Below are 25773 nucleotides of genomic sequence, written 5' to 3'. Positions count from 1 at the left end.
GTTTGCTTTGAATTAACTACTTTATAAAATCTGATATCATCTAATCTTTAAAGCAGCCTTAGAAGACAACAGATTATATTCTTACACCTATTTTCAAATAAGGAAAACAGGACTCTAAGAAGCTCTGCAACTTGTCCAAACTCACAGCTAATTTTTAGTTAAACTAGGTAGTGAATCTAGGGAAATTTCATTTCTGAAGTTCACCTTCCTTGCCATAGAATCTGTACTTACCACATGACTTGAGGATTACTCACATATGTAATTTCTGGGCTCCCCCAGACTAAGAGTTCCTTGGAGTAACAGACTGGTTTTATTGTTTATCTGAGAGTTAGAAGAATGCCAGCAAATGTTTCATCCACTAAGAAAAGGTGCAGATAAATAAGTACATTGGTTGAAAAAAATGTTTGCTAGTCCTGTTCTTTAAAAAAATATATATATGTCTATTGTATAAGTGTTTTGTCTGCATGTATGTATGTCCACCACATTCATGTATGGTGCTTCTGGAGGTCAGAGGAGGCCATAAGATCTTCTGGAACTGAAGTTATAGGTGGTTGTGAGCTGCTATGTGGGTGCTGGGAACTGAACTTTTGAATGTAGAGCTAATAGGATTTTCTGATAGATTAGATATGAGGTGTGAAAGAAGAGCTGTAGATGTCTCAATGTTTAGACATGAGTAATTGGAATGGTGTCATAGGTAGAATGGGTTTGGGGGCAAGAGCACAAGTTCAGTTTTAGAACAAGTTGAGATGGCAATTAGATACCAAATGAAGATGGGTATGGTATGTATTGAGGGTATTCAGGAGGCGGGTCTAAGCTGGAGATGTAAATTTGGAAGTCATCAGCATGTAGTTAGCATTTTAGTTCATGATACCAAATTGTTCTAAAGCTATCAGACTGTGTTAGATCACCAAGGATGAATAGATGTCAAGAAGGACATGAATAAACCTTGGGACATCCAAAATTAAGCATTTGGAAAAAAGAGAAGGAACCTCTGAAGGAAGATGATGTGGGACAAACAAAGAGATAGGAATGACATAAAGCTAAGAAAATGCATAATACTTTGAGTCAAGTGATCAAGAGTGTCATAGAAGAAGTTGCTGATTAGTAAAATTAGATGTAAAAAAGGACTAATAACTGGATTTGGCATTGTGGACATGATTGTTAGCTTTTGTAAGAGTGGTTTAGGTAACACAACCCTTTACCAATAGAAATGGATTTAAATGAAATGAGAAGGGGCAGTGGACATGACTTACTGGCATACTTTAGGCCTTGGATGCCATCCCCAGCATGGGGAAGACAGCAGGAAAGGGACGGTAGGGAGAATTCAATGCAGTGAAGATAGGTAACATTGGGCTATATGTCTAAAACATTAACACATACATCCTAAATTTATAATTTGTTTTGGGACAATGGGAATAAACACATATTAAAACAAGCAGCCAAAAGTACAAGACTGTATAGTGCTAAATTGCTAAATGTAACATCATGGTTGATGCAAGAGATACAAGTAGTTGATCACCTGGGACAGTAGAGACTGTGATCAAAAGTGTTCAGGCATTTGATAATTGGCTTATATGAAGGAAATATTTTTAACATATTTAGAGCTTTTTTAAAATTTCCTCTGGGGACTATCTTGTCAGACTCCCCTGGTAGCATATTAATAATGTAGTTTTCTGCAAATATAAGCTCACTTGTGAGTTCGTATCTCTGGTGGTGAGATTATGGTTTCTGCATATGTAACAAGTTTTCCAGGTGACTTTTATGTACATCAAACTTCATGAATGACTCAATTTTATTGAGTAGGTTTATGTTACCAATTGATTAGATATCCAGAATATTAGAATTAAGGGGGGGAATGGGTAGCATATTCAAATATTCCCAGTAAATATATGCACTTATAAACTTAAGTCCCAAGAAGTTAAATTTAAGATACTATTCATTTAGACTTAGCTTAGAACTCATTCAATTGTTAATTGATGTTTTAGACTCATAAAGATATATGCGTCTTTTAGAAGAAGGGGCTGTTAAATATTTCTTATTTGTGAGTTCAATTAGGTACCAGAGAAGGGAACTGATATGGAATAACTGGCCCAAATAGTTTATAAGGTCCATCTGAAGCTTTGGAACTAGGCACTTTGGAAAATCAAAATTGTGACCCCACTGGTGGTTTTGCCCAGGCCGTCTGGGATGAGCTTTACAAACTGTTGTGCTCTGTCTCACACAAGGCCTTAAGTTGGCAATCTTGCCACTGTACTTTCCCAGGCCACCTTCCTATGCAGTTCAAGAAGGGGCAGAAGAAGAGCATGTTATGCCTTTGCAAATTAGAAATACTTTGTTGTGGTTTGTTTCACTGTGAACACAAAGAATGGATTTCAGGATAGGAGAATCTGAAAATGCTAGGGAAGTGATGAAAGGAATGGGTACTTGTAAGGGTAATGCTTTTGATTATTAGAGACCTCCCCAAGGGCTTACTATTTGTTGACGGGCTGACTTTCACTGGCTAGTAACTGCAGCTGTATGTTTTACTGAGAGACCATGAGCTACTTAGTTGCTTATGCAACCAACTTTGGGAACTATTTCTTTTATTTTTAAGATAGGGTCTTACTGTGTAGCCCAGACAGGCTTTAGACTCATGAACTTAGCCTCCCCAGTGCTGGGGCTACAGGTGTGTGTTAGCATTGCTTACCTGAGAAAAATTTTAAATTTTATTACATTCCATCTTTACTCACCTATTCATTCACATAGGTTTAAGTTTATCTTTATAGGTGTAATTTTCTGAAAACATTTAGTATAATATAATAAAAAATGTTATAGCAGATAATGGTTAAAATAAGACAGCTTTTCCCTTTGAAAACAGACATGTAATGACTACATACAATAAAAATAATAAGTACATTAAAATAGAGGCATAGTCATGATGTTTATGAAGGGGAAAAGTTAATGTTCTCCTTGAAAGGAGTTGAGAATGATCCTAGAGAGATGGAGAGATAGAGAGGAGTATATGTGAGCTGCAAGGCAGAAAAGTCCTGGTGTGGTAATGCTATATTTGTAAAATGTGATTTTATTTGTATGTTAATAAAGTTGCCTTGGGGTCAGAGCAAGCCAGAGCAGAAGCTGGGCGGTGGTGGTGCACGCCTTTAATCCCAGCACTGAGAGGCAGAGCTAGGCGGATCTCTGTGTATTCAAGGATACAGCCAGCATGCTGACACATGCCTTTAATCTCAATACCAACCATAGAAGACCTGGAGGTCTGTACAGACAGGCAGTGACGAGGAGGTCATGTGGCTGGGTTTACAACCAATGAGAAAGCAGAACAGAAAGTCTATAAATAGACAGGACACACAGAAGTAGGTCTCTTGTGGAGAGGAAGGACAGCAGAAGCAGTGAAGGCTAAGGTTTTCCACTCTTGCTCTGACCTCGTGGTTTTGAACTCTGCAATTGGTTCTGTGTTTCTTATTTAACAAGACTGTTACATCTACATTTGGCGCCCAACATGGGTGACTCATGCCTTTAACCCCAGGAAGTGATGGTAGAAAGCAGAAAGGTATACAAGGCATGAGGACCAGAAACTAGAAGCTTTTGGCTGGTTAAGCTTTTAGGCTTTGAGCAGCACAGTTCAGCTGAGATTCATGTGGATGAGGACTCAGAGGCATCCAATCTGAGGAAACAGGATCAGCTGAGGAACTGGCGAGGGGAGGTAGCTGTGGCTTGTTCTGCTTCTCCGGTCTTCCAGTGGTCACCCCAATACCTGGTTCGAGGTTTGATTTTATTAATAAGACCTGTTAAGATTCCTGCTACATCCTGGACTTGAGGCGTCCCAGGAGCCCAGTAGAGTATATCATCTGGATTGGCTTAGGCCAATGTTTATGCCTCTACCTGCTGTGAGATGTCTTTCTGTACTCTGTGAATATGTGTTGCTCTGATTGGTTGATAAATAAAGGCATTTGGCCTATGGCAAGTCAGATTGTAGCTAGGTGGGAAATTGAAGAGGGAGGCAGCAAAAAGAAAAGAGAGGGGAGAGAGATGTGATCCGGCAGTCCAGGGAGCAGCATGTAATGGCACACAGGTAAAGCCACAGAACATGTGCTGATATATAGACTAATAGAAATGGGCTAAGTTTAGTTATAACAGCTAGCTAGCAAAAAGCTTGAGCCATAGGCCATGGCCATACAGTTTGTAATTAATATAAGCCTCTCTGTGTTTATTTGGATCTGAGCAGCTGTGGGACCAGGCAGGACACAGGAAAACTTTCAGCTACATATACCTGACAGAATTACTGTGATTGTTGACTAGCTTCATGATCAGAGAACAGCTGACTAATTCACCTGCTTTGAGCAGGTGGTTATGAATTTTTTGGTTGTGTACACATTTGTGAGGGTCCATGTCTGTGTGAGTGCACATTGAGGCCACTAGGCCTAGTTTTCAGTATATTTCTCAAACATAATAAAGAACAGGAAAGATTTTAATCTACTGAGAAAAATCCTTCAGTGTTTAGATTTAGAACCTTAGTAATAAGACGTGTAGACTGTTTAGAAAGGCATAAACTTCTATATTAAAGCCATGGCATACCTTTTGCAATATATATAATATATAGAGTATTACTTGTATAATGCTCTTACTCTCACGTCTCTTCTTTTTAGCTATGGAAACATAAGTAACACACTCCGGTATTTTGCAAAACTAGTCACAGACAAATGTGCTGATGTGGACAGGATGTTTGTTATTGCGTTTTATCTTGGTGATGACACAATTTCAGTATTTGAACCTATAGAGAGGAATTCAGGTAAGAGACTTATCTTACTCAGCATTTTCTCAGAACACTTAGCTGCCTTTTTCTTTTGAAATTAGGGAATATAATCTAATTTGATTGCCTAGAAGATCTGTGATGATGATTTTCTAACCAATAAATTTCTTCTTAAAACAATGTCTTAAACGTGATCGCAAACGATAAACAAAGAACTGCTGTGGTCAGTTACCCAGGGGAAATCCCTTATCATTTCCTTTTCTGAGGTGCTCTTATAGAACCTCGGGGCTTCAAAGTTATGGTTTCACTGCCACCAGTCACTTCCACAGCCAGAGAGCCGGGAGAGTGTTCCACTGTCGCTTACAAAATATTTGCCTGGTTAAGAAAAGAATACAAGATATACAAATTTAATCTTCAGAATCCATCTTTCTCTGGTACTTCTGTTTGTTCTGGCTATTGCCAAAGGTCCTGCCCCCAGGCCTGTGGAATGTTCTCCAGTCTGTTGATCTCATGGCTATTGCTGAGGACAGCCATTGACTTACAAATTTGGAAATGTAAGGCTCTGTTCTTTGTTTCAACATGTTTACAACTTTTATCTGTGCTGAAGACATATGTTTGAGAAGAATAACCAGCTCAATTGGCTCTTTTGACAAAAAGTAAAAATTTTGGTTTGTACCATTTGCCAGTTTACCTGTTGTAAATATCCTGATCAAGGCCTGTTTCAAGAAACCAACAAGTTTTTTAAAAATGGCATGCAAAAGTCTAAAAATGTAGTCAGGTCATATATTCAAGCTTCTTTAGTCACTTAGCATGCTGATGAATAATTAATTATTTGTAGAGCTAAGTCAGGCCCCAGTATGATTTGAATAATAGAAAAATCTTAAAATATGAAATTAAGGATGAGCACATGACATGTTCTGAATGGTCACAGATACCAATTTTGTATACTTAGAAAAGTAATGATGGGGCCAAGCAAACTGCATTTGTAAAGTAGAAGGCTTACAAATCGTGACCATCACTGAGGACTTTCTATCATTCTTAAGTTTCACAATAGGTTAGGTCCTTTAAAAAGAGACAAATTCAGAGACAGGGTTAATGTGGAAGAGATTTATTTCAACAACAACAAAAACAAACAGAACATCAACAACAAAATATGGAAGGAACCAGAGGAAGTCCAGAGAACTATCAGAATGCAGTGGGTTTTCTCTCTCTCTCTTCCACTTCCTCCCACCCCACCCCTTCTCCAATCTCCTCTCCTCTTGTTGCTTTCCCCATAGTCTCACTGTATAGCTCAGGCAGGAACTAAAACCCATTATCTCCTGCTTCAGCCTCCTGAGTGTTAGAATTATGTCTAATATCACACCTGGCTATCATACTTTCTAACTCCTATGAAGGACAGAGGAAAGGGAAAAAGTGGTAGGTGAACACCTATAGCTGATTCCATAACTTGGCCACTGTGACGTACCCAAGTACATAGGCATCTTTGTAGTATTCTGCCTTTGAGCTTTGTAGATCTATACTCAGGCTTGTTATACACCTAGATGATGTGCAAGTTCTATTTTTAATTTCTTGAGAAATTATCTTATAATTTCTACAGTAGTTACACTAATTTACATTCTCTCCAATGGTGTTTAAGAGTTACCCGACAAAACAAAGTGCTGTTTCTTTGTCCACTGTCCTATTCTTCCCTCCCACAGTGTACAACATGACTTTAGAGATAATTTGTACCATCTGTGTTGGAAGAGAAAGTAACTAAAGGCAAGTTGTGGTTCTTCTAAGAATGAAGCAACCCATGGACTCTTCTTTTCCATGTTGCTTTAGGGAACACTGGTGGGATGTTCTTGAAAAGAAGTCGTGTGAAAAAGCCTGGTCAAGAAGTCTTTAAAAGTGAATTTTCAGAATACATCAAGGCTGAGGAGCTCTATATTGGAACCACAGTGAATATAAATGGCTACCTGTTTATTCTGCTTAATGCTGATGAGTACACCTTGAGGTACATGGAGAATAACACAGACAAGGTGAACACATTGTATAATTCTGGGCTCTCCACCTTCTGTAGTGTGTGTTTCCCTTCCTCTGGAGTATTTTCTTCTACATCTTGCCACTGGTTTACATTGCACATTCACACATGTGGGCATGAATAATGGATCTGTTCGACTTGGCCACAGGCCCCATCACAGAGGCCCAGCCCTTGTCTCCTCTATTTACATGCTTAGCTCTCCACTGCCCAGCATCACAGATTCCAGACACCAGTGGGAGGCAGGCCTAGGGCTGAATCAAGTTTCCTGTTTTTTTGCTGACACCAACAATGTTTTTAGAAGGCAGTACAATAACTATAGGAAAGGAAGAAAATCTGATGGCAGATACTGTGCTATCCCAATTAATTGGCACAGGGGAGCAAAGGCGGCTATGATTAGAACAGACAAAAACCCCAGAGGAACTGAGTAGTTGCTGAGGTTGCTGGGTCCCCTCAACAGTGATAACTGAGGCTGAAATTAGAATCGAAGGAAAAATTTGCTGCAGTGAGATCAGAGAAGTGTCTTCTTGTTGTCATGTTTTATTTCTTGAATTAATTTTAATTTTTGAGACATGTCTAGCCAGATAGCCCAGGGTGGCTTTGAACTCACTGTCCTTGTGCCTTTATCTTTACTGAGTGTTGAGATTATAGGTATGTACACACCCAGCCACAGTTTCTTTGTTTAACTGAAATACTGCAATGGCAAGTGATTACTGTTACTAAAAGTGTTATGCTGATAATCTTGTTCAATAAAAATACCATGAGTTAGAATCTCAGACTTTAAAAGTAGACTTGTTCAGTATATAAACTATTTGTACTTGGAGCTCATTGCTTGTAATTTTGAAAAAAAAATCAATCTGGAAAATTTTATTTTAAAGTTCTTTTAATAATTATGCACTATTTATACTCACACAGTGAATGCTTTATCTCATTTATAAAGAAAATGCTCAAAGTTGAATTGCTAGGTGTTAAGACAGAGTTAGACCCCACCCCCACCACGGCAGGTATATTAGAGGAAAGACCTCTGTGGGATGAAAGGAGAAGGATCAAGAAGACACAGGTAATGTCTGCTACCATCAGAGTGCTGTGTAGGTCAGGTTTGATCCCTGTGAAATGAGAAGGCAAGGAAGGGGCGCTGGGTAGGAAGAACTTTAACTAGTTAGTACAGGGCTGGAGAGATGGCTCAGAGGTTAAGAGCACTGGCTGCTCTTCCAGAGGGCCTAACTTCAATTCCCACATGGTGGCTCATGGCCGTCTTTAATGAGATCTGACGCCCTCTTCCCATATGCAGGCATATACGCAGGCAGAACACTGTAAACATACTAAATAAATAAATCTTTAAAAAAAAAAAAACTAACCCAAAACTAGTTAGTGCAGTTTGGAGAAAGGCTTAGCCAGGGAGATGGGGACCCGAGAGAAGTTCAGTTCCACAGAAGTGCCAGTTGAAGGCTGGTGGTTCTCAGTGCTCCTCTCAGTGTCTCCCCTGAGTGCCGCAGCTTCCATAGTTACTCTACCACCTCTCCGTTTATAGTTTTAGAAATCTGGGTTCTTCTAAAACTACAAACCTATACTATAGGACAACTCTAAACTCCAGTGAGATTTCCGAAGACCATCAGGCCTGGGTTGGAAACTGGGCTACACAGTAACAGCTGACAGGCTTTTTAGTTATGTATGTATCTGTGAGCTTCAATCTTCTAGTCTTTGAAATAAGAGTAACAATAGTGCTTGTTTGATCAAGTTGCTGCAGATATTAAATGTGATAATTTGTATGAAGGGTTTAGCCCTTTAGGACCCATGGCTGGCTTAGTCAATGTAGCTGTTATAAACCAAGGTTCTTGTTCTGAACAGAACCTCTATCTTAACATAAAACATACAGTTCTTAACTTAGAATTGCTTGGCATGGTATTTTGACTTCACTGTCATGCAAAAGTGATGTGCTTTCTAATAGAAACTAAAATTCTGAGTTTTGATCCTCCAGCCCAGGTTAGTAAGTTCAATCTTATTACATAATATTGGGCATCAGCAGTGAGCTGCAGACCTCAATATGCACTGTAATCATGAAGAGAAATACTCTTCAGTGTGTTGTATTGCTAAACTTGAAATGTTCTGTAAGTTAGCTGCAATTGGTACAGTTTCAACTCACAGTGGGTTTATTAACACACAAATCACTGTAAATTGAGAATTATCTGTGTACTGTATATATTAAACCATGCAGGTATCTTTTGCTTTGTTTTGTTTTCAGTGATAGGAATAGAACCCAGGACCTTGAACATGCTAAACTAGTACTATTCAATTCAGTTATATGTCCAGCTAAAACATAATATATAGTTTTAAGGTATAAAGGGCTTTTCTTCTTTCAGTATGATAAAGCAGGATAAGACATTATCTAGTATCAGCATCTCACGTGAAAATTGCATTATGTAAAAAAAATGCTCTTAACAAGGACATTGTATGAAGACAACAACTAATACATTCCTTATTACCAGTCTCAGTAGTCGTTTCAAAGGAACTAAGAGATGCTATCATGGAAATACATGAAAGGAAATGCAAAAAAAGGAGGGGGGCTCAGTAGGTGCCAAACCACCTGGATCATCTGATGGTGGAATAGAGGCAGATTTATACCAAAATAACATCAGTGTTTTTATTCTAAAATTTCCTCTTCTAACTTTTGATCTCTTGGTTGTAAATAATTACAACCTTATGCTTTACTGTATTAAATAAGGAGTATTCTTTCTAAGTAAAAAAGGTAATCACAAAGTAGGAAACAGAAACAGTGGGCTGCCCAGAGAACAAATGTATGTGTGTTACAATGCTTTAGTAGAACTTTGACACCCAGCTTTCCTATGATCAGTGCTTTGCCTGGTGGCCAGTAATTCCAAGGGGTCCATCCTAATGATCTAGAGAAGGTAGGTGTGCATTTAGCCAACTATAAATCTTTATACTCTCCATCAGGGTCTGCTAAAATATCAGGGCTATGTATGAGACTTACAAGAAAGCTAAGACTTAGTAAGCTTTGTCACCTGCTTTCCCTTAAGTTCAGTTGAGATCTAGGACCTGGGTTAATGTCAGTCCTTGTCCTAAATCTTTGATTCAAATGATAACAAGGCTAGTCATTGTTTCTTCAGATTTGTTTCTAGGTAAACATATGTAAAGTCTACTTCGGGTTCAACATGTAGTCTTGTTGGTCTCCATTACCCTCCTAAGGTATAGGAAATAAGAAACTGCAGAATGATCAGCCCTGAATGGAACATAAATACCACATTATTTCCTTAAGGTTTGGGGATCATTGTGGAAGAAGGAGTCAGGAAGATTGTCTGACAGAGGCAGTGTATGACTGGGAACCAGTGTCTTCTGGGCACACCAGGGAAGCTGCACATAAGAGCTCACAATGGTTGTGATAGCATGCATAAGACCTGTACAAGCCCAAAGCAGACCAAATTCTAGCACAGAAGGTGGAGTTGGGCATGAAATCCCACCAATAGCCCTAGAGCTATTGATAATGGTTAGCTGCTAGGAGGAGAACCAGTTTTCTTTAAGAGTGTAGTCTCTGGTAAGTCAACCACACTCCATTGTAAGACCACACATCCAAAAATACATGAGTAGCACAAATTGGTCTTGGTGGGTTAACAACAAGAAAAAGAACACAGAGTAGGGAAGACAGGAGGACTTGAGAAGAGTTGGGGAAGGTGATCAAAGTACAGCATAGGAAATTCTCAAAGAACTAATAATAAGAATGATGATGATGATGATGATGATGATGATGATGATGATGATAATGGCCTCCTCAAGTCTCATGCATATGTCTTATTTTTACTCCTTCAAGTTTCCATATAGCAACTTTGACTTTGCCATACAAAAGCTGAAACAAGAAAAATCTAAATTAAGAGAGATCACGCAGATATTTTCAGCTGTTGACAGTAATCACACAAAGGTGGTGCCTTATAATACATTCAGGTAAGCCGTATTCTGTTAGCATTATTTTGTTTTCCCAAAGAATACAAAGAACTATTTCATTCCTAATGCTTCCTTATCAGTTGGCTACATGGATTTTATAAGGAATTGGCATTTCTTTGCCTTTGTACTATTTTGTATTCAAGATTTGGCTGTTATATCCTAGTAATTATGTATAAGACGTTTAGAGGTAGGATGGAGATAAAAGTTAGTTCCTGATAATCAGAGAAAAGGTCATATGTATACTTCAGTGTGTCCGTATGTTCACATGCATCTACATTTTGAAAGACAAAAGACAGGCATCAAAGACTTTGTCCCAATTCCCCTCAATTTTCCCCGTCATGTTATATGCAATAGTAGTAAGAAGTATCATATGAAATCATGAGCGATATTTTCTCAAAGGTAAAGTTGAATTCTGGGACTTCCCAGTAGCTGACCTAGGCAAATTCCCAAAGAGCAGAAACACAGGGAAATTCAAGTTCAGGGTCTAGTACAATTGTGAGACCTTTTTGCTTGAAAACAAAATGAATGGAGTATTTAGGAGAATGTAAATTAAATCATTGGTGGAGGACAAAGGGGACTTTCTCTTTAGCCTGAGAATTCTGGCTTCAGAAAAGAATAGTGGCTAAAAGCAATATAGTATTTTGGGTTTGATGCAGTCAAGATGTAGGCTGGGAAATGAGGATAGGAGCCCAGGTAAGAGTGGCAATGGGGACTTTCCAAATTTGTATTTACAGTTGCCTGTTGCCATCATTACCTGGTAGTCTGGAGCCCATGATGAGGCCTCATGTTTTCTAGGAGTTCATTTGTTGTTATAATGACACTCTTTTGTGTCTTCAAAGTGTTCTTTTGAGAGGAGCTGGCAGGGGACATATTTTTATTGTTTAGAATTGCCAAATTTCTGGGATCAATAGAATTTATAGTCCTTTGTTATTATGCATCATCATATACATATGTTTGTGGTATTCTGGAATAGAAATGGAGACAAAGTAAACAGCAAAGAGAATTACTTAGACTGTGAGCTAATGGGAAGCACTGGAGGAGAAAACAGGAAATTTCCATCAGATATGAGGGAGTGGTTTTGTTTGATTATTTTGGGTCCTCCCAGTGCTCTCACAAAGACTACTGGAAATACTTTAGCGAGTTCACAGGGTCTTTTGGGAAGCACTTTGGCCAGGAAGGATCTCCAAGAAAGAGAAATTGGTCTGCAAATGGAGGCTTCACTCTAATTGTAGATGTGATAAAGGCATACCACACTGTATGATTAGAATGATGGCCACCAGACACTGTGGGCTTATAGAAAACAAACAAACAAACAAACAAACAACCTCTCCATCTCAGAAATTTCATAGCATGAAACCCAGCTTCAGGTTACCCCTGACTTAAAAACCTCTTCCAGTGACTTACCTTGACTGAAGCCAACAGGGCCTTGAGTGATGGGACTGTTTATATCTCCATGCCAGCAGTTCTTTTTCTCTGGGCCTGTCTGTTGGCCCCACTGGTCACCTTTGAGTTTTTCAAGCACATCAAGCTCTTCTCTGATTCCAAGCCTATACACACAGTTCTCTCTGCCTGGGAGATCCTTACCACTTTCCTTTCCAGGGAAAATTCTAGGACTTTTTATTGCCAGAGTATTTGTTTCTGTCTGACAACCCACTGTTATTCTTAGACCTTTGTTTCTATTTCTTCACAACATATACCACAGTTTGTAATTGTTTTACTTAGAGACTTGTTTACTTTGAGGAATGATGATGTGTGTGCACTTGGGTGTTTTTTTCTTCTAATAGAAAATGTAAACTTTCTGAGGGTAAGAACCTTGATGTTCATTACAGTATCTGTGGGCTTCTAGTTGTAATCTGGATGTGGACATAGTCACTGAATGAAATGAGCCACTAAGATTATCCCTAGATGCTCTAGTTTGAAGGTGGCTGCACAATCCTTATATTAGTCAATTTTCCATTGCTACAACATAATACCTGATGCTGAGTAATAATATGAAGAAAGAGATTTATTTAGCTCCCAGTTTTTGAGGTTCAAGGTTATAGCCTCATGATCAGCTCTACTCTGCTGAAGCCTTTGGTATGGCAGAGGGCATTGTGGTAGGAATGCATGTAAGACAGTAGAGAAGCTGGTCTTCTATTTAAGAAACAACCCCCTTAAAGGAGCTTATGAGAAATCCATGAAAACCATATGCATCTCTTCCATAGGCAGTGCCAGTGCCCTCAATGACCTAACCACCTCCTATTAGGCCTCAGCTTTTAAAGATTCTTACTACCTCTAACATCATTGTTCTTGGAAACGAATCAAACTTCCAACATGGAGAAAACTGCATCTATACTACGACGGTTTCCAAATTAGAGCATAGACTGGGAGTCAAGATGTTCTGGTCCATGTTACGTCTTTAGGTTAGACACTGAGTTCCTGGGTTTGGAACTCTCCTTCAGTACGTGGTTTACTTGATCTCTGCCCATCTTCCTCAGTCTCTTCTTTTGCTTCCTAGCCTGGGCAATGACAAAGGAACTCTGTAGGCAGTCATTTTCATATCCTATCTCAATTAAATGTTTTTCTCAATGCTTTTACTAGCTAGTATTTTTTATGTGTGTATGCATTCATATATATTCTGGATCCTCTGTCTTTTAGTTAACCTCATGGAGAGTAGGGACCTTTGCTTTCTCGCCTTCTACTTTAGCCATGGCATTTGTTATAGTGCTGAGCAAAAATAGTAAGGATTTCATAAATGTTAAGTGGCTGCCTTTTATCTAGCCATGACCATTTTGGTTCTGACATAGAGATGTTTCAGTTGACATCTCTGCATTAATTCCTCAAACTTATTGTTCTCTTCAAGTGTAGAGACCTGGAAATAGGAGTATCTTTGGACCCTCTCCCTATTGGATGTCCCTTAGGCATCTGTAGGTTACCTTTCTTTTTTAAAAAAGATCACTCTGTGTCTGTCTGTCTGTCTGTCTGTCTGTCTGTCTGTCTGTCTCTCTCTCTCTGTGTGTGTGTGTGTGTGTGTGTGTGTGTGTATGAGTTTATGTATACCAAGTGCATGCAGAAGCCTGTGGAAGCCAGAAGAAGGCATAGGGTCCCCTAGAACTGCACTTATAAGGAGTTGTGGGTGCTGGGAACTGAACCCAGGTCTTCTACAAAAGCAGTAAGTGCTCTTGACCACTCAGCCATCTCTACAGCCCCTTGACTTCATTTTTTTCTCCAGTTAAATTGCACCTGAGGACTATATTCTATTAAAGGTCACCTTATATGTTCTAGGACCAGGCAAGGGATCTGCCTTGTTTCTTTTCTCCATCTAATCCCTGTGTATCCCACTAATCTTTGGAATTCCTTTCTAGAAAGGCTCCCTAATCTCTATCTGTTGCTGTTAAGCTTTCCACCCTTGTCCTGAAGATTTGAGAACTGAGTAAGTGATCTTCCATTTAAAAGTATCATCGTGCAAAGTTTTCCCAAATGACCCTTTTCAAATCTGATTAGATCACTCCTCTCTTTAAAGCCTATTGTCCTAGGCATTCAGTATATCATGTGAACTTGGTCACAGTCTGTTCCTTGCTTACCACTATTTCCAACTTGTTAGCATAAAATTTTCTAGAAGCCATCATTTATTGAGTACTTAATGTAGGCTAATAGGTGTGCTGAAATGTTTTAAATTTACCTTATACTAGGAGGTCTCTGTTATTCCTTATTTACTTTCCTTCATCCATAGTCTTGCCAAGTACAATAGATGTTTGCTGAATAACTTAATGAATGATTCCATTTCTCTATCAATGTTAAGTCTAAATCTTGTGGACTATTAGATAAATAATTGACATCATGGAAGGGCCATCTGTCTCTGGCTTGTTGACAATAGGAAAAGCTAGGCCTAGCCCTCAGCAGAAAAGCCACCTCCTTGTATCTCTTCTTACAGCCATACTTTGCTCTCTAAGGTTCTTTCTGTACTCTGACATTCTGAAAACTCTTACATTGTAGGTTTACAATGAACTTTCCAAATGTTCACTTCTCTGGTTCATGCATAGAAATGATAGAACACAATAGAGACTTCCTTCACTTATGTGGCCCCAGTACTCTGGCATAGACACCTACCTGCTATGTACCTAGGACCTGAGGGCCTATACCTGTTGTGTTGTCCAAGTGTCTTTTCATCTTTTCAACAAAACCTTGGGTTCAGCTAATAAACCACACCCTGCACTATGGTTGGTTATAGAATCAACTGGAGGCATCCCTGAGAATTTGTCTCAGTATATATGTGATAGCATGTGGGGACAGGTCAAGAAGTCATAGGTAATAATTCTCTTTTCAAAATAATCTTTTTGTATTTATTTATTTTACATGCATGAGTATTTTATCCACATGTATGTGTATGAACTATACGTGTGTTTGGTGCCCCAAGATGTCAGAAAAAGGTGTCCAATCCCCTGGAACTGTAGTTACAGATGATTGTTAGCCACCATGTGAGTTCTGGGAACTGAACCTGGGTCCTTTGCAAGAGCACTCAGTGCTCTTAACTGCTGAGCCATCTTCCTAGTCCTATGGTTCTCTCTCTCTCTCTCTCTCTCTCTCTCTCTCTCTCTCTCTCTCTCCTCCCTCCCTCCCTCCCTCCCTCCCTCCTTCCCTCCCTCCCTCTCTCTCTCTCTCTCTCTCTTTCTCCCTTCAAGTGGTGGACATTTCTCTTTTGCCCTATGGAAATCACCAATTCTGCCTCTACACTGTGCCTGTTTCTCTGTGACCCTTTATTGTCTGAGAGATTCACCTGTAAGACCTACTGATTGTTATCAGAGAGAGTACAAAGGGCCATTCTCAGAGGGAAGGCAGATATCAGCAGGAAGCAGGGCCAGGTCTAGGCTTAGCAGGCATAAGATTTCATATACTTGGGAACATAGGCAGGGTGAACCTTTCCAGAGAAGTCTCCCAAGCACAGGTGGCAGCAGCAGTAAGAGCTCCATACCAGGAAACACACAGCTCATCTCTCCTGGCTACCTGTCTGAGCCTTGTGCTAGCTAGCCATCACAGATAACACCTGATCCTTTGTAGCTATATAGATTTTTGATACTGTGCATGCTACTGTTTTCTCGCTACTTAGGTGAAAGCTCTCAAGGTGCAGGCTGGATTCATGCCAGTTGCTCTTGTGTCTTCCCAGATCTCTTTAGAAACTTGTGCATAAGGCCTCTATAAATGCAGTAAATTATTACACAGCTCTTCCTTAGACTCCTGTTATTGATTGAAAGGCCAGTAGTTCTTTTGTGAACGTTGTATAATAAAATTCTTCTAAGATTTAGAGCCTTGAGTAAATGTTCTCACTTATAAAACTGAAATTTATCCTCCCGGGGGTAGTGTACTATAAATAGATCAGACTGCTGATTTTGGAGTTGGCAGACCCAGATCCAAACCTAAGCTCTTTCATTTATAAGCCTGGTGGCCTTGGGTACATTACTGAATATTTTTTCATCTATAAAATAAGTATAGCATTGCTCATTACATAGAACTCTTGTGATTAAGGATAGATTTGTTACTGTTTGTAAAGTTCTTATTGTAGCACACCAGCTATTGCATGGTGGGTATTCAACACAGTGAAAACCTTCATTCTCATAATTGCAACCTGTTGTTCTGGTAGAAGCAGTAACCTATATAAACTGTATAATGGTTTCCATATTTCAGTAAACTGTTCTTTTACTCATGATGACTTCATTCAAAACATTCTGATGTGAGGTTGAAATGGAAATCTTAAAAAAATCTTGAGTCCATGAAGTTCTCAAAATAACGAACATCATCATTTGTGGATGTAGAATGGGAACATTATTATAGCCTACTCTTTTAGTGATTTTTACTTCAAGGAAATATATTGGTGAAATTATTAAGGCCACTCCACATAGTTAAAAGGGAGGTTTATTTTGTGGGGTAACTTACAAATGAAGGGATAGGTTGCAGGGTCTGGCAAAGGTATGGCACAGTCCAGCAGTGTTCTCTGGAGAACTCTGCTCCGTCTACCTCCTGCGTCCAGCGTCCCAGAACCAAGAGAGAGCCCTCCTCCCGATCCTGGGTCTTCTGCTTCCTCCTCCGCCCTGCCCTGTGGGTGTGACCATTACTGAAGCCTCAATAGGAGTTGGAACTTCCAGGCCAAGGCTGGGATGGCTACCCACTACATCTCCCCCTTTTGTCTAAATAAGAAAGTTCTAACCTAATACAAGACTATATACAAAGAGATGGTTATCAAATATTGTCCAGGAGTAATGAGGGATAATGACCTAGATAAGTTGGAATTACAATAAGTGCAAACAATATCAAGCAAAAAACACACAATAAAATCCAGGGAAGTCTAGAGCATGGATAGGTGGCATGTTACAAAGATCATTCCAAAAGGTGTCCTATCCTAAAGAACCTGAGTCTAATACTTAATATATTCTATCTAAGATATTATATATGTATATATACTAAGTTGTAACTATAACTGCTAATCTCCAACCTCATCAAAGACCTGAGAAGGAATATAATAATACCTGAGAAATGGGAGAAGGATGCAAGCAACTTTCGGGAGTCTTGCAAGAGTAGACAGAGACAGCTAGCAGCCTGGACAGTCACCTAATGTTTCTCAGCATCGTTGGTGCATTCAAATTGGCTACAGGCCTAGAGTATCTGACAGACCATCTTACCCTGTCTTGGCAAAGTATGGTGGTCGCTTTCCTTGTGTCCCGCTTGTCCAAAAAGGACAGCATTTGTACTGTCAGCAGTTGAGGCAAGGGCAGTTCTTTGCCCAGTAGGCCATTTTGTGCCAAGAAGACAAACTTCCAAATGGAAATGTCTTAGAAGCCCAACATTCTCTCGGGATCAAATTGGTGCTGCCAGGAGCAATTGTGTCTCACGTCAACAGAATTCTAAGTTATTTAAATGCCATATTCTCTAGGTCCATGAAGTGTTTGAAGATTACCTGTCCATCTGACCTATGTATTTATAAATCTGGATAACTTAACTAACATAATTATAGAGATGACAAGTATAGGTAACAATAACTCTATAAGTCTTATCTACCTAAACATCCTAAGGACCAAGGCCTCCTATAAATAAGGCAAACAGTCTGTAAGCCAATTTACAGTAAAAGGACAATGACTTTAAATTGTGACAATACACAAAATATCTTTAACAGAGGTAGGAATGTATAGTGCAATATGCAATATGATAATCCTAAATATATATCAGTATACAGAATATCTTAAGCAGAAGTAGAACATACATACAGTATGACATATAAATTCACATTTGTATCAATATACAAATATTTCAAATAATAGTAAAAATATGTGTACAATATAACAAACATAGTTCTGTATTTGTATCAATATACAAATTATCTTAAATAGGAATATAAAAGTTTATATTTGTATCAACATATAAGAATTCACAACAGTGCAAAGGCTGCTATTTTACTAAATTTGTTTACTAATGTATATGATAGTCTACCATAATATCTTATACCTATCCATTCCATTTCTTCTTTTCCCTTTTTTTTTTTTTTGAGACATATTTTCTTTCCTTAAGGAGAGTACTGAGTTTAACAGTTTCTTCCATCCCCAAACCTAGAATCCATAACCCTGAGAAATATGAAACCTTAGGGAGAAGGGGCATCATTTTCTTAGGATTGCTTCCTGCTGTTTAGGGGGCGATGGTATCTCTATTGGGTATTGTGAGAAAGCTCAGATAGTTAAATCTCAGTTAGACTGACTGTAGATTCTGCAGCAACTCTCAGAGTAATGGGTAAGATAGTCTGAAATTCTGGCAAGAAGTGTAGTATGATGATGATTACCATGCCATCATTCTGGATTGGCTAGAGTTGTTGTTGTTGTTGGGGCCCCATGTTCCTTCTGGAGACTTCAGAGATTGCTATTGGAAAAAACTTATTTTTTATCAGAATGGAAGGTTTGGATTTAAAGAAGTCATGACATGTAAGAAAGGATTCCAAGAAATCAAGAGTAAGCATGGAGAGAATTAAGAATCTTGAAGATAATGGTCCCTTATAATTGGTTTCCTTCTGTCTCACACCAGAGGGCTCTTCTGATATGGTACCAAAGAATCTCTCAACCTTTTCTTTTATCAGTATGCTTGGGTTTAGAGAAGGAGTGAGCCAGTTCCATCTCGAAAGCCAGCTTGGTTTATAATTAAATTGGAGCCACAATATTCTAGACTGATAGCAACATGTAAAGACACTGGTAAGCCACAAACCATGTGGCAAAGTATAGACTAACAGAAATGGGTTAATTTAAGATAGAAGAAGTAGATAACAAGAAGCCTGCCATGGCCATACAGTTTCTAAACAATGTAAGTTTCTGTGTGCTTTCTTGGTTGGGTCCGAGCGACTGTGGGCCTGGCGGGTGAGAGAGATTTGTCCTGACTGGGCCAGGCAGGAATACTCTAACTACAGAAATAGATTGTAAATGTAGTGCTTTAAACATGGCAATGATTTCATCCTGATTTTCTAAGATAGTTATCTCTCCCTTTATTTGCTTTTGATCTATTTTTATTTGGACTAGTTTGATTACATTAGTTTTAGTTTGTTTCATTGCTTTGGGGTGCATGTATGTGTGTGTTGTATTTAAATGGTGTGTGTGTGTGTGTGTGTGTGTGTGTGTGTGTGTGTGTGTGTGTGTGTGTGTGTGGTAGTTGAGTTCATGTGCATGTGTGCATACCCTTGTGTGTGCAAGGCCAGAAGAGGACATTGGATGGCCTCCTCTAACACTTCCTCTCATTTATTTATTTGTTTGTCTATCTATCTATCTATCTATCTATCTATCTATCTATCTATCCATTTATTTATTTATTTATGCTGAACCTGGAGCTAGGCTGGAAGACAGCAAGTCCCAAGAATCTTCTCGTCTCTACCCTCCATAGTACTAGAGTTATAGGCATGAGAGCAACTACGTCTGGCTTTTTTTCATAGGCACTAGGAATTTGAACTCAGGTCCTCATGCATGTGTGACAAGCACTCATATCCCCTGAGCCATCACTTATTTCCCCTTTGAGATATCGTTTTTTTCTGTGGAGCTCAGGGTAGCCTTGGCTTAATGCTCTTTCTGTTTCATTCCTCACTTCCCCCAAGTGCCAAAACTGTATACAGGCACATGCTACTATGAGCAGCTACTTTCTTTTGGTTTTTAATGTGAACTGGTATCTTTTAAGGAAGCCACTAGTCTGTGCATGTAAGCATGAGCTATTTTGAATTAGGTAGTTTGCCCTTAATTTATAGCATATCTTCGAGATGGGGACTTTGGCATGCATTTTTGAAAATAACATTTTTAAACCTTCCTGAAAACATTAAATATATGTGTGATAGGTTAGCAAGAATGCTGGTCTGGGAATTGAAAAACTGAAGATCTTGATTTAATTCTATCATTGCCTGATGGTGTTGTTTGTCTTGGGGAGGACTTACGTTTATAAAGAAAACTCCTCTCTGGCCAGTTAAACAGAAAGAGAATTTATTAAAAAGATCCTGGGTGGTTCATAGTATCTTCAGAAAGACTGGAAAAACAAGCTTGGGGCTAATTTTTAGGAACAGTGCCCAATACCAAGCTGTAGAACTTGTCTGATGGGAAAATGGCCTCTGTTACTATTGACACCACCCACAAGTCATTGCTACATTTTGTATTCTTACCAAGTAGTAGATTTTACCACACTGCTTTTCACTACCTTGAGTTCTTTGTCAGTCTCAAGAATCAGCCCTCTCGAACACTAAGTGTGGCTTTCACTGAGCTAGTTTCTCATGTTATAAGCTTCTTGATTGGTAGAATTTGGGTCACCTGCACACTTCTAATTGCTCAGAAGGTTGGAAAACTGGGCTCTGACTTGCGTGTTGCCTATGACAGGGAATAGAATGTGTGAATTCCCCTAAATGCAGAAAAGTTACTTAAAAGGCTATCCTTTGTCCAAAATTTTAGTTGAAAGAGTAAATTCTGGAGATATGTTGTATAGCATGGTGACTATAATGAATTGTAATCTATTATGTCCTTGAAAACTGCTGGGAAAATTTTAAATATTCTCAATACACACACACACACACACACACACACACACACACGTATGCACATACTTACACAGGTAACTGTGAAGTAGTGAATGATTAATTAGCTTCATTTAAATTATTATTTTACAGTGCACATTATATAACTATATATATATGTGTGTGTGTGTGTATTTCAATTATACTTTAACACAGCTAGATAAATGAACACTACAGAGACCACATCTTACTCATTGCCACATACACTGCAAGGATTGAAAATCCAAGCCAACATGAGCTAAACAGGCAACACAAATGTATGTTAACATTAGGGAATAAACTAGACTAAACAAACCAATGAGAACACCTTTTTCAGTGCTTGAGAATTCTGTTTTGGCATACTAACTAAACAGGACACAAAATCTTCCCCTGTGTTTGACTACTTTTTCAGTGTTTGAGAACCTAAGTTTCAATGATCTAAAATGATAGTATTATATTAGACCCAAGCTCAAATATTAAAGCTGACAATTATATTGGTTGATTTTATTTTGGGGTTGTTGTTTGCTTGCTTTGTTTAATGCTTTAAAATTAGATTATAAAGATAGACATCAAAATCTATGTATCCAATACCCATTGAGAAATAGATATTATACAGTAATCAGGTGCCACCAGTTCTTGGATTTGGCTGTTTTTTAGTTTTGTGATGTCATACATGAACACAATATATTTGATTATGTCCAATTATTAATACATATTAAGAATATCCAGGGAAGTAGCTAAATATAGGAATATTGTACACAAAAAAGTAGCTTTACTTTATACCAGCAATATAAGCTAGGAAGTGGTCACAGGAATGCTACTCATTATAGGAAAATAAATTATGAAATCTTAGGAATACACGAAACCAAAAACAAGACTAAGAAATACATTCTTTTACACTGTATGCTATCTCGAAGATAACGTATAAAATCTAGTCTGTTAAGAGTAATTTGTAAATTTTAAGCACTTCTAATCAGAATTACAGAATAAGTCTTTGTTGTTGCTGTTGTTGAGTTTGATTTCATTTCTCAAGATGAATGAGAAGAAATTGGCGGATTGATTAGGAAGAATATGATACTGAGAACAGCCAAAAGTGAAGTGTTGATAAGAACATTAAAATCTAGATACTGGGAGTTTATATAATTTACATTTATTTTGAAACAGTTTTTTAGCTGAGGAATAAACTGAGTGCCAGTGCAATAGAGTAGCAAGACTGTGAAACACTTATGTTTATGGTCTTAAACATAGGCGAGGAAGCATATTTCACATAAGTGGGGAAACAAGTTCAGACAGTTCATTAAAAAGCATCATGATTTTTCTTTTGTAGTAGGGGACAATTTCTAAAAACCAAACTAGCAAAGATTAGCTGTAGGGAATTTTTATTTATATGTTTTAATTGCAGAAAATACCAAAAGCAGTTATAAAAGGCAAGAGAAAGACTGAGAGAACATACTTATAAATTTGTATAAGAACCAAGAGATTGATATCAGGGCTTATTAAAAAAACTCTCTAAACTAAGAAACAAAAACAGGTTAAAGACAAGAAGAGGCAATTCACAGAAGAAATACACATAGTCTTTAAACCTATGCAAAGAAGCCTAATATTGATGCAAGATGAAATAATAATAAGATATCCCACCAATGTTAGCATCATTTTTTTGTCATAAGTTTTTTTAAAATTTTATTTCAAATTTTATTTTTATACAGATATTTGTGTTTTAATTATACATATCAGCCATGGGTTCCCCTGTCCTCCCCCTCCCACCCCCACCTTCCCCCCAGCCCCTCCCCTCCATTCCCATCTCCTCCAAGGCAAAGACTCCCCTGGGGATTCAGCTCAACCTGGTGGATTCAGTCCAGGCAGGTCCAGTCCCCTCCTTCATGTTTTTGGGGGTTTTTTGTTTGTTTTTTGAGACAGGGTTTCTCTGTGTAGCTTTGCGCCTTTTCCTGGAACTCACTTGGTAGCCCAGGCCAGCCTGGAACTCACAGAGATCCTCCTGGCTTAAAGGCGTGCGCCACCACTGCCCGGCCTCATAATTCATGTTAAGACAAGGTCTTGCCATGTAGCCTGGACTGGCTTTGGCTCTTTGACTCCAATGATCTTCTTGCTTCAACATTTCAAATGGCTGGAACTCAGGTGTATACCACTATATCCAGATTATTCTCACCGTTTAAAATAACTTATTTTGCTAACTTCAGATAGGTATGCTAGGGAGCAAATGTTCTAACATTTGAGGTGTAAATTAGTTCACCATTCTGGAGGCTGGTTGGCAGGATCTATCTGATATTTGGACTTTTACCTAGTATTTAGGCTTTAGGAATTTTTTCATATGGAAGCTTTTGACAAATGGACTGATATAGGATTGAGTATACACGTGTGCCTGCATTCATGTAGATGTACATGAACTTAATTTCAGCAAACTATAATAACATATGGAAAAATCAGAACTCCAATTGTAGACTAGTTAGGTGCAGTCTATTGCATTTGTATTCCTTAGTCACTAAAAAGACTGATGTAGGCCTGAAGAAATTGTTAGTATCCCAGGGTTGGTTGAGTAAAGCTGCAGTGGTAAACAGCTCCACAATGCCAGGGAATTCAAGCCACAGGAGATTATTTCTTGTTTACAGTTTCTAGAAAGTACTAATGGTAGATGCAGACAGAATGCTCAGAGCAAAAGTCAAGGATTTCAGAATCACAGAGCTAGGTACATGTTTTTCTGGTCAATATTCTCCTCTGATTATTGATTAGAATCAGATAATCTTAATGTACGTACTTAAAGTTCTTATATTACAGGGCAGAGGGGCCTTTTGATTTTACATTACTGGCTCTTTATTCTTCACAGCCAGTCTCCACATCAGTATCATCATTGCTTTGAGCTGTCTTGAAATCATATTTCTTTTTATATGGATCAAAATTCAAACTGAATGAGTTCAGTTTGCACCTGTTTTTTATGTCTTTTTTGAGTTCATGTATTCTGTAGGTTATCTTATAAAGTGTAAAAAACAGATATGCTTCTTTCTAATCCACATATATATTTCTCTTAATATATTATTATATATTTCTCTTATTATATTGGCTCATGTCTGCAATGCAACATGTAAGATTTTTTTTCATTATTGAGTGCTTGCATTGTATGGATTTTTTGGTACGTGCAGATTTTATGTAGGATTTTCATGCCTTTGCTCACAAAAAAGAGAGGCTTATATCTTTGTTTTCTTGTACAGTTTTTTTTGTCTACTTCAAATGACAGTGCTTTATAATAGCTTGGTAAAGTCAGTTTTAGAACATCTACTCTTGGTTTCTTAGAGCAGTTTGTAAAAGGTAGATATTTGTCAGTTCTTTGAAGGTTTATTTAAGTAGTCTGTCAAACCATATGGTGCTTCCTTTTATCAGAGGGTAGATTACCTAATGATTCACTCTGTAAGTGTATTACATCTCATTTCTGCTTTCTATTTCTTCTTGAGATTATTTAGAAAATTACCTTCCAGAAACTTCCATTTATTCTAATCTTACAGTTATCATCTTTTAAGCCCTGCTACTATTGATTTATGCTTCTTGTTTTTAAATCAATTTTATCATTATTATTTACTAGCTTTTTAGAAGAACCAGATTTCATCCTGTTTATCTTCCTTTAAAACTTTGTTCTTTATTTCATTCATTCCTATTCTTTTTAATGGTCTCTCCCTCCCTCCCTCCCTCCCTCCCTCCCTCCCTCCCTCCCTCCCTTTCTCCCTCCCTTCCTTTTCTTTCTGTCTTTCTTTCTGTCTTTCTTTCTTTCTTTCTTTCTTTCTTTCTTTCTTTCTTTCTTTCTTTCTTTCTTTCTCTTTTCTTTATTCATTTCAGAATAGTGAGCATCTATTTTTTTTTCAGGGATTTTGTTGTTACTTTTTTTTTTAAAGACAAGGTCTTACTCAGTTCAGGCTGGCTTGGAACTCACTGTGTAGCCTAGGCTGGCCTTAAACTTTTGGTGGATTCTCTGCCTCAACCTTCAGAGTTTTGAGATTATAGACATATCCACCTCACCCAGTTTGAATATTTATTTTTACTGATTTTTAATGTTTGCTAAGAAAACACTTAAGATTTTAATTTTCCTTTTAAGTACTACATTAGCTTTCATGTGCTAAACATTTGTCATAAATATTCTCTAGTACCTTAGCCAATCAATGAAAGGGATTTTTATAATTTATAAATGTGTGTGAGGTTTGCTTGCTTTTAGTTCTTGATTTCTTTTTATGGCATTTAGTTGGAAAAACATTTTTTATGATGCTGATTCTTTATATTGAGAGCCCTTATTTTCTGAAATATATTTATTTTTCTCTTTTTAACTTTGAGTAATTCTAGATTTATAGTTATTTTCCTTTGAGGTTTTGAAGATACTGTGTTATCATCTTCTGTCTATGACTAGTTCCCAGAAATGTTCCTTTGCTGCTATTTTTCTGTCTTTAGCTTTCTGTAGTTTAATCAGAATAAATCTTGGGCGTATTTTACATGAGACGTGGTCTTACTATGTAGCCCTGCCTGTCCTGGAACTCATTATGTAGGCCAGGCTGGCCTTGAACTCACAGCCTCTGCTTCTGGAGGGTGGTAATAAATGTGCATGCCACCATGCCTGGCTTGGAGCTATTTTTAATTTGGGGGCTTGAGAATAATTTTAATCCACGTCATATATCTCTTCAAATAGCTTCTCTTGTTTCTTTTCTGTCTTGCTTCTCAGGCTGTCACTCTTTTGTCATTGCCTTAATTTCTCTCTGACCATGCCTTTACTCCTCCAGTTTGTCCTTCTGTGCTGCACTCTTGGTGTCTCCCTGCGATCTTTCACTGTCTCAGTGACTGTCCTTTCTAGGTCCTTAAGTGCCATTCGGTCTATCATCTGTCTGTTGTCTATTTGCTATCACTATCAGTCTATGTATGTTTCTGTTCTTTTGCATGGCACTTTCTGCATTTCTTTTTCTTTTTCTTAAAGACTTGTTTTTATTTTACATGTGGAGTGTTTTGTCTGTGTAACACACGGATGCAGTGCCCAAGAAAGCC

The 25773-nt window shown here is 38.2% G+C and overlaps 1 protein-coding gene across 1 annotated transcript in view; it reads left to right on the top strand.

Moving 5' to 3' along the window:
* Efhc2 (EF-hand domain containing 2) overlaps positions 1–25773 on the top strand; it is a 179474-nt gene that overhangs the window by 101126 nt on the left and 52575 nt on the right. Inside the window, exons 9-11 of the mRNA XM_036174907.1 lie at positions 4641–4783; positions 6566–6762; positions 10585–10715. Coding sequence (XP_036030800.1) covers positions 4641–4783; positions 6566–6762; positions 10585–10715 — 471 coding nt within the window. The remainder of the gene's footprint in view (positions 1–4640; positions 4784–6565; positions 6763–10584; positions 10716–25773) is intronic.

Source organism: Onychomys torridus, chromosome X, assembly GCF_903995425.1.
Source record: "Onychomys torridus chromosome X, mOncTor1.1, whole genome shotgun sequence".
Classification (NCBI taxonomy): domain Eukaryota; kingdom Metazoa; phylum Chordata; class Mammalia; order Rodentia; family Cricetidae; genus Onychomys; species Onychomys torridus.
This window is presented reverse-complemented; position numbering and strand designations above follow the sequence as displayed.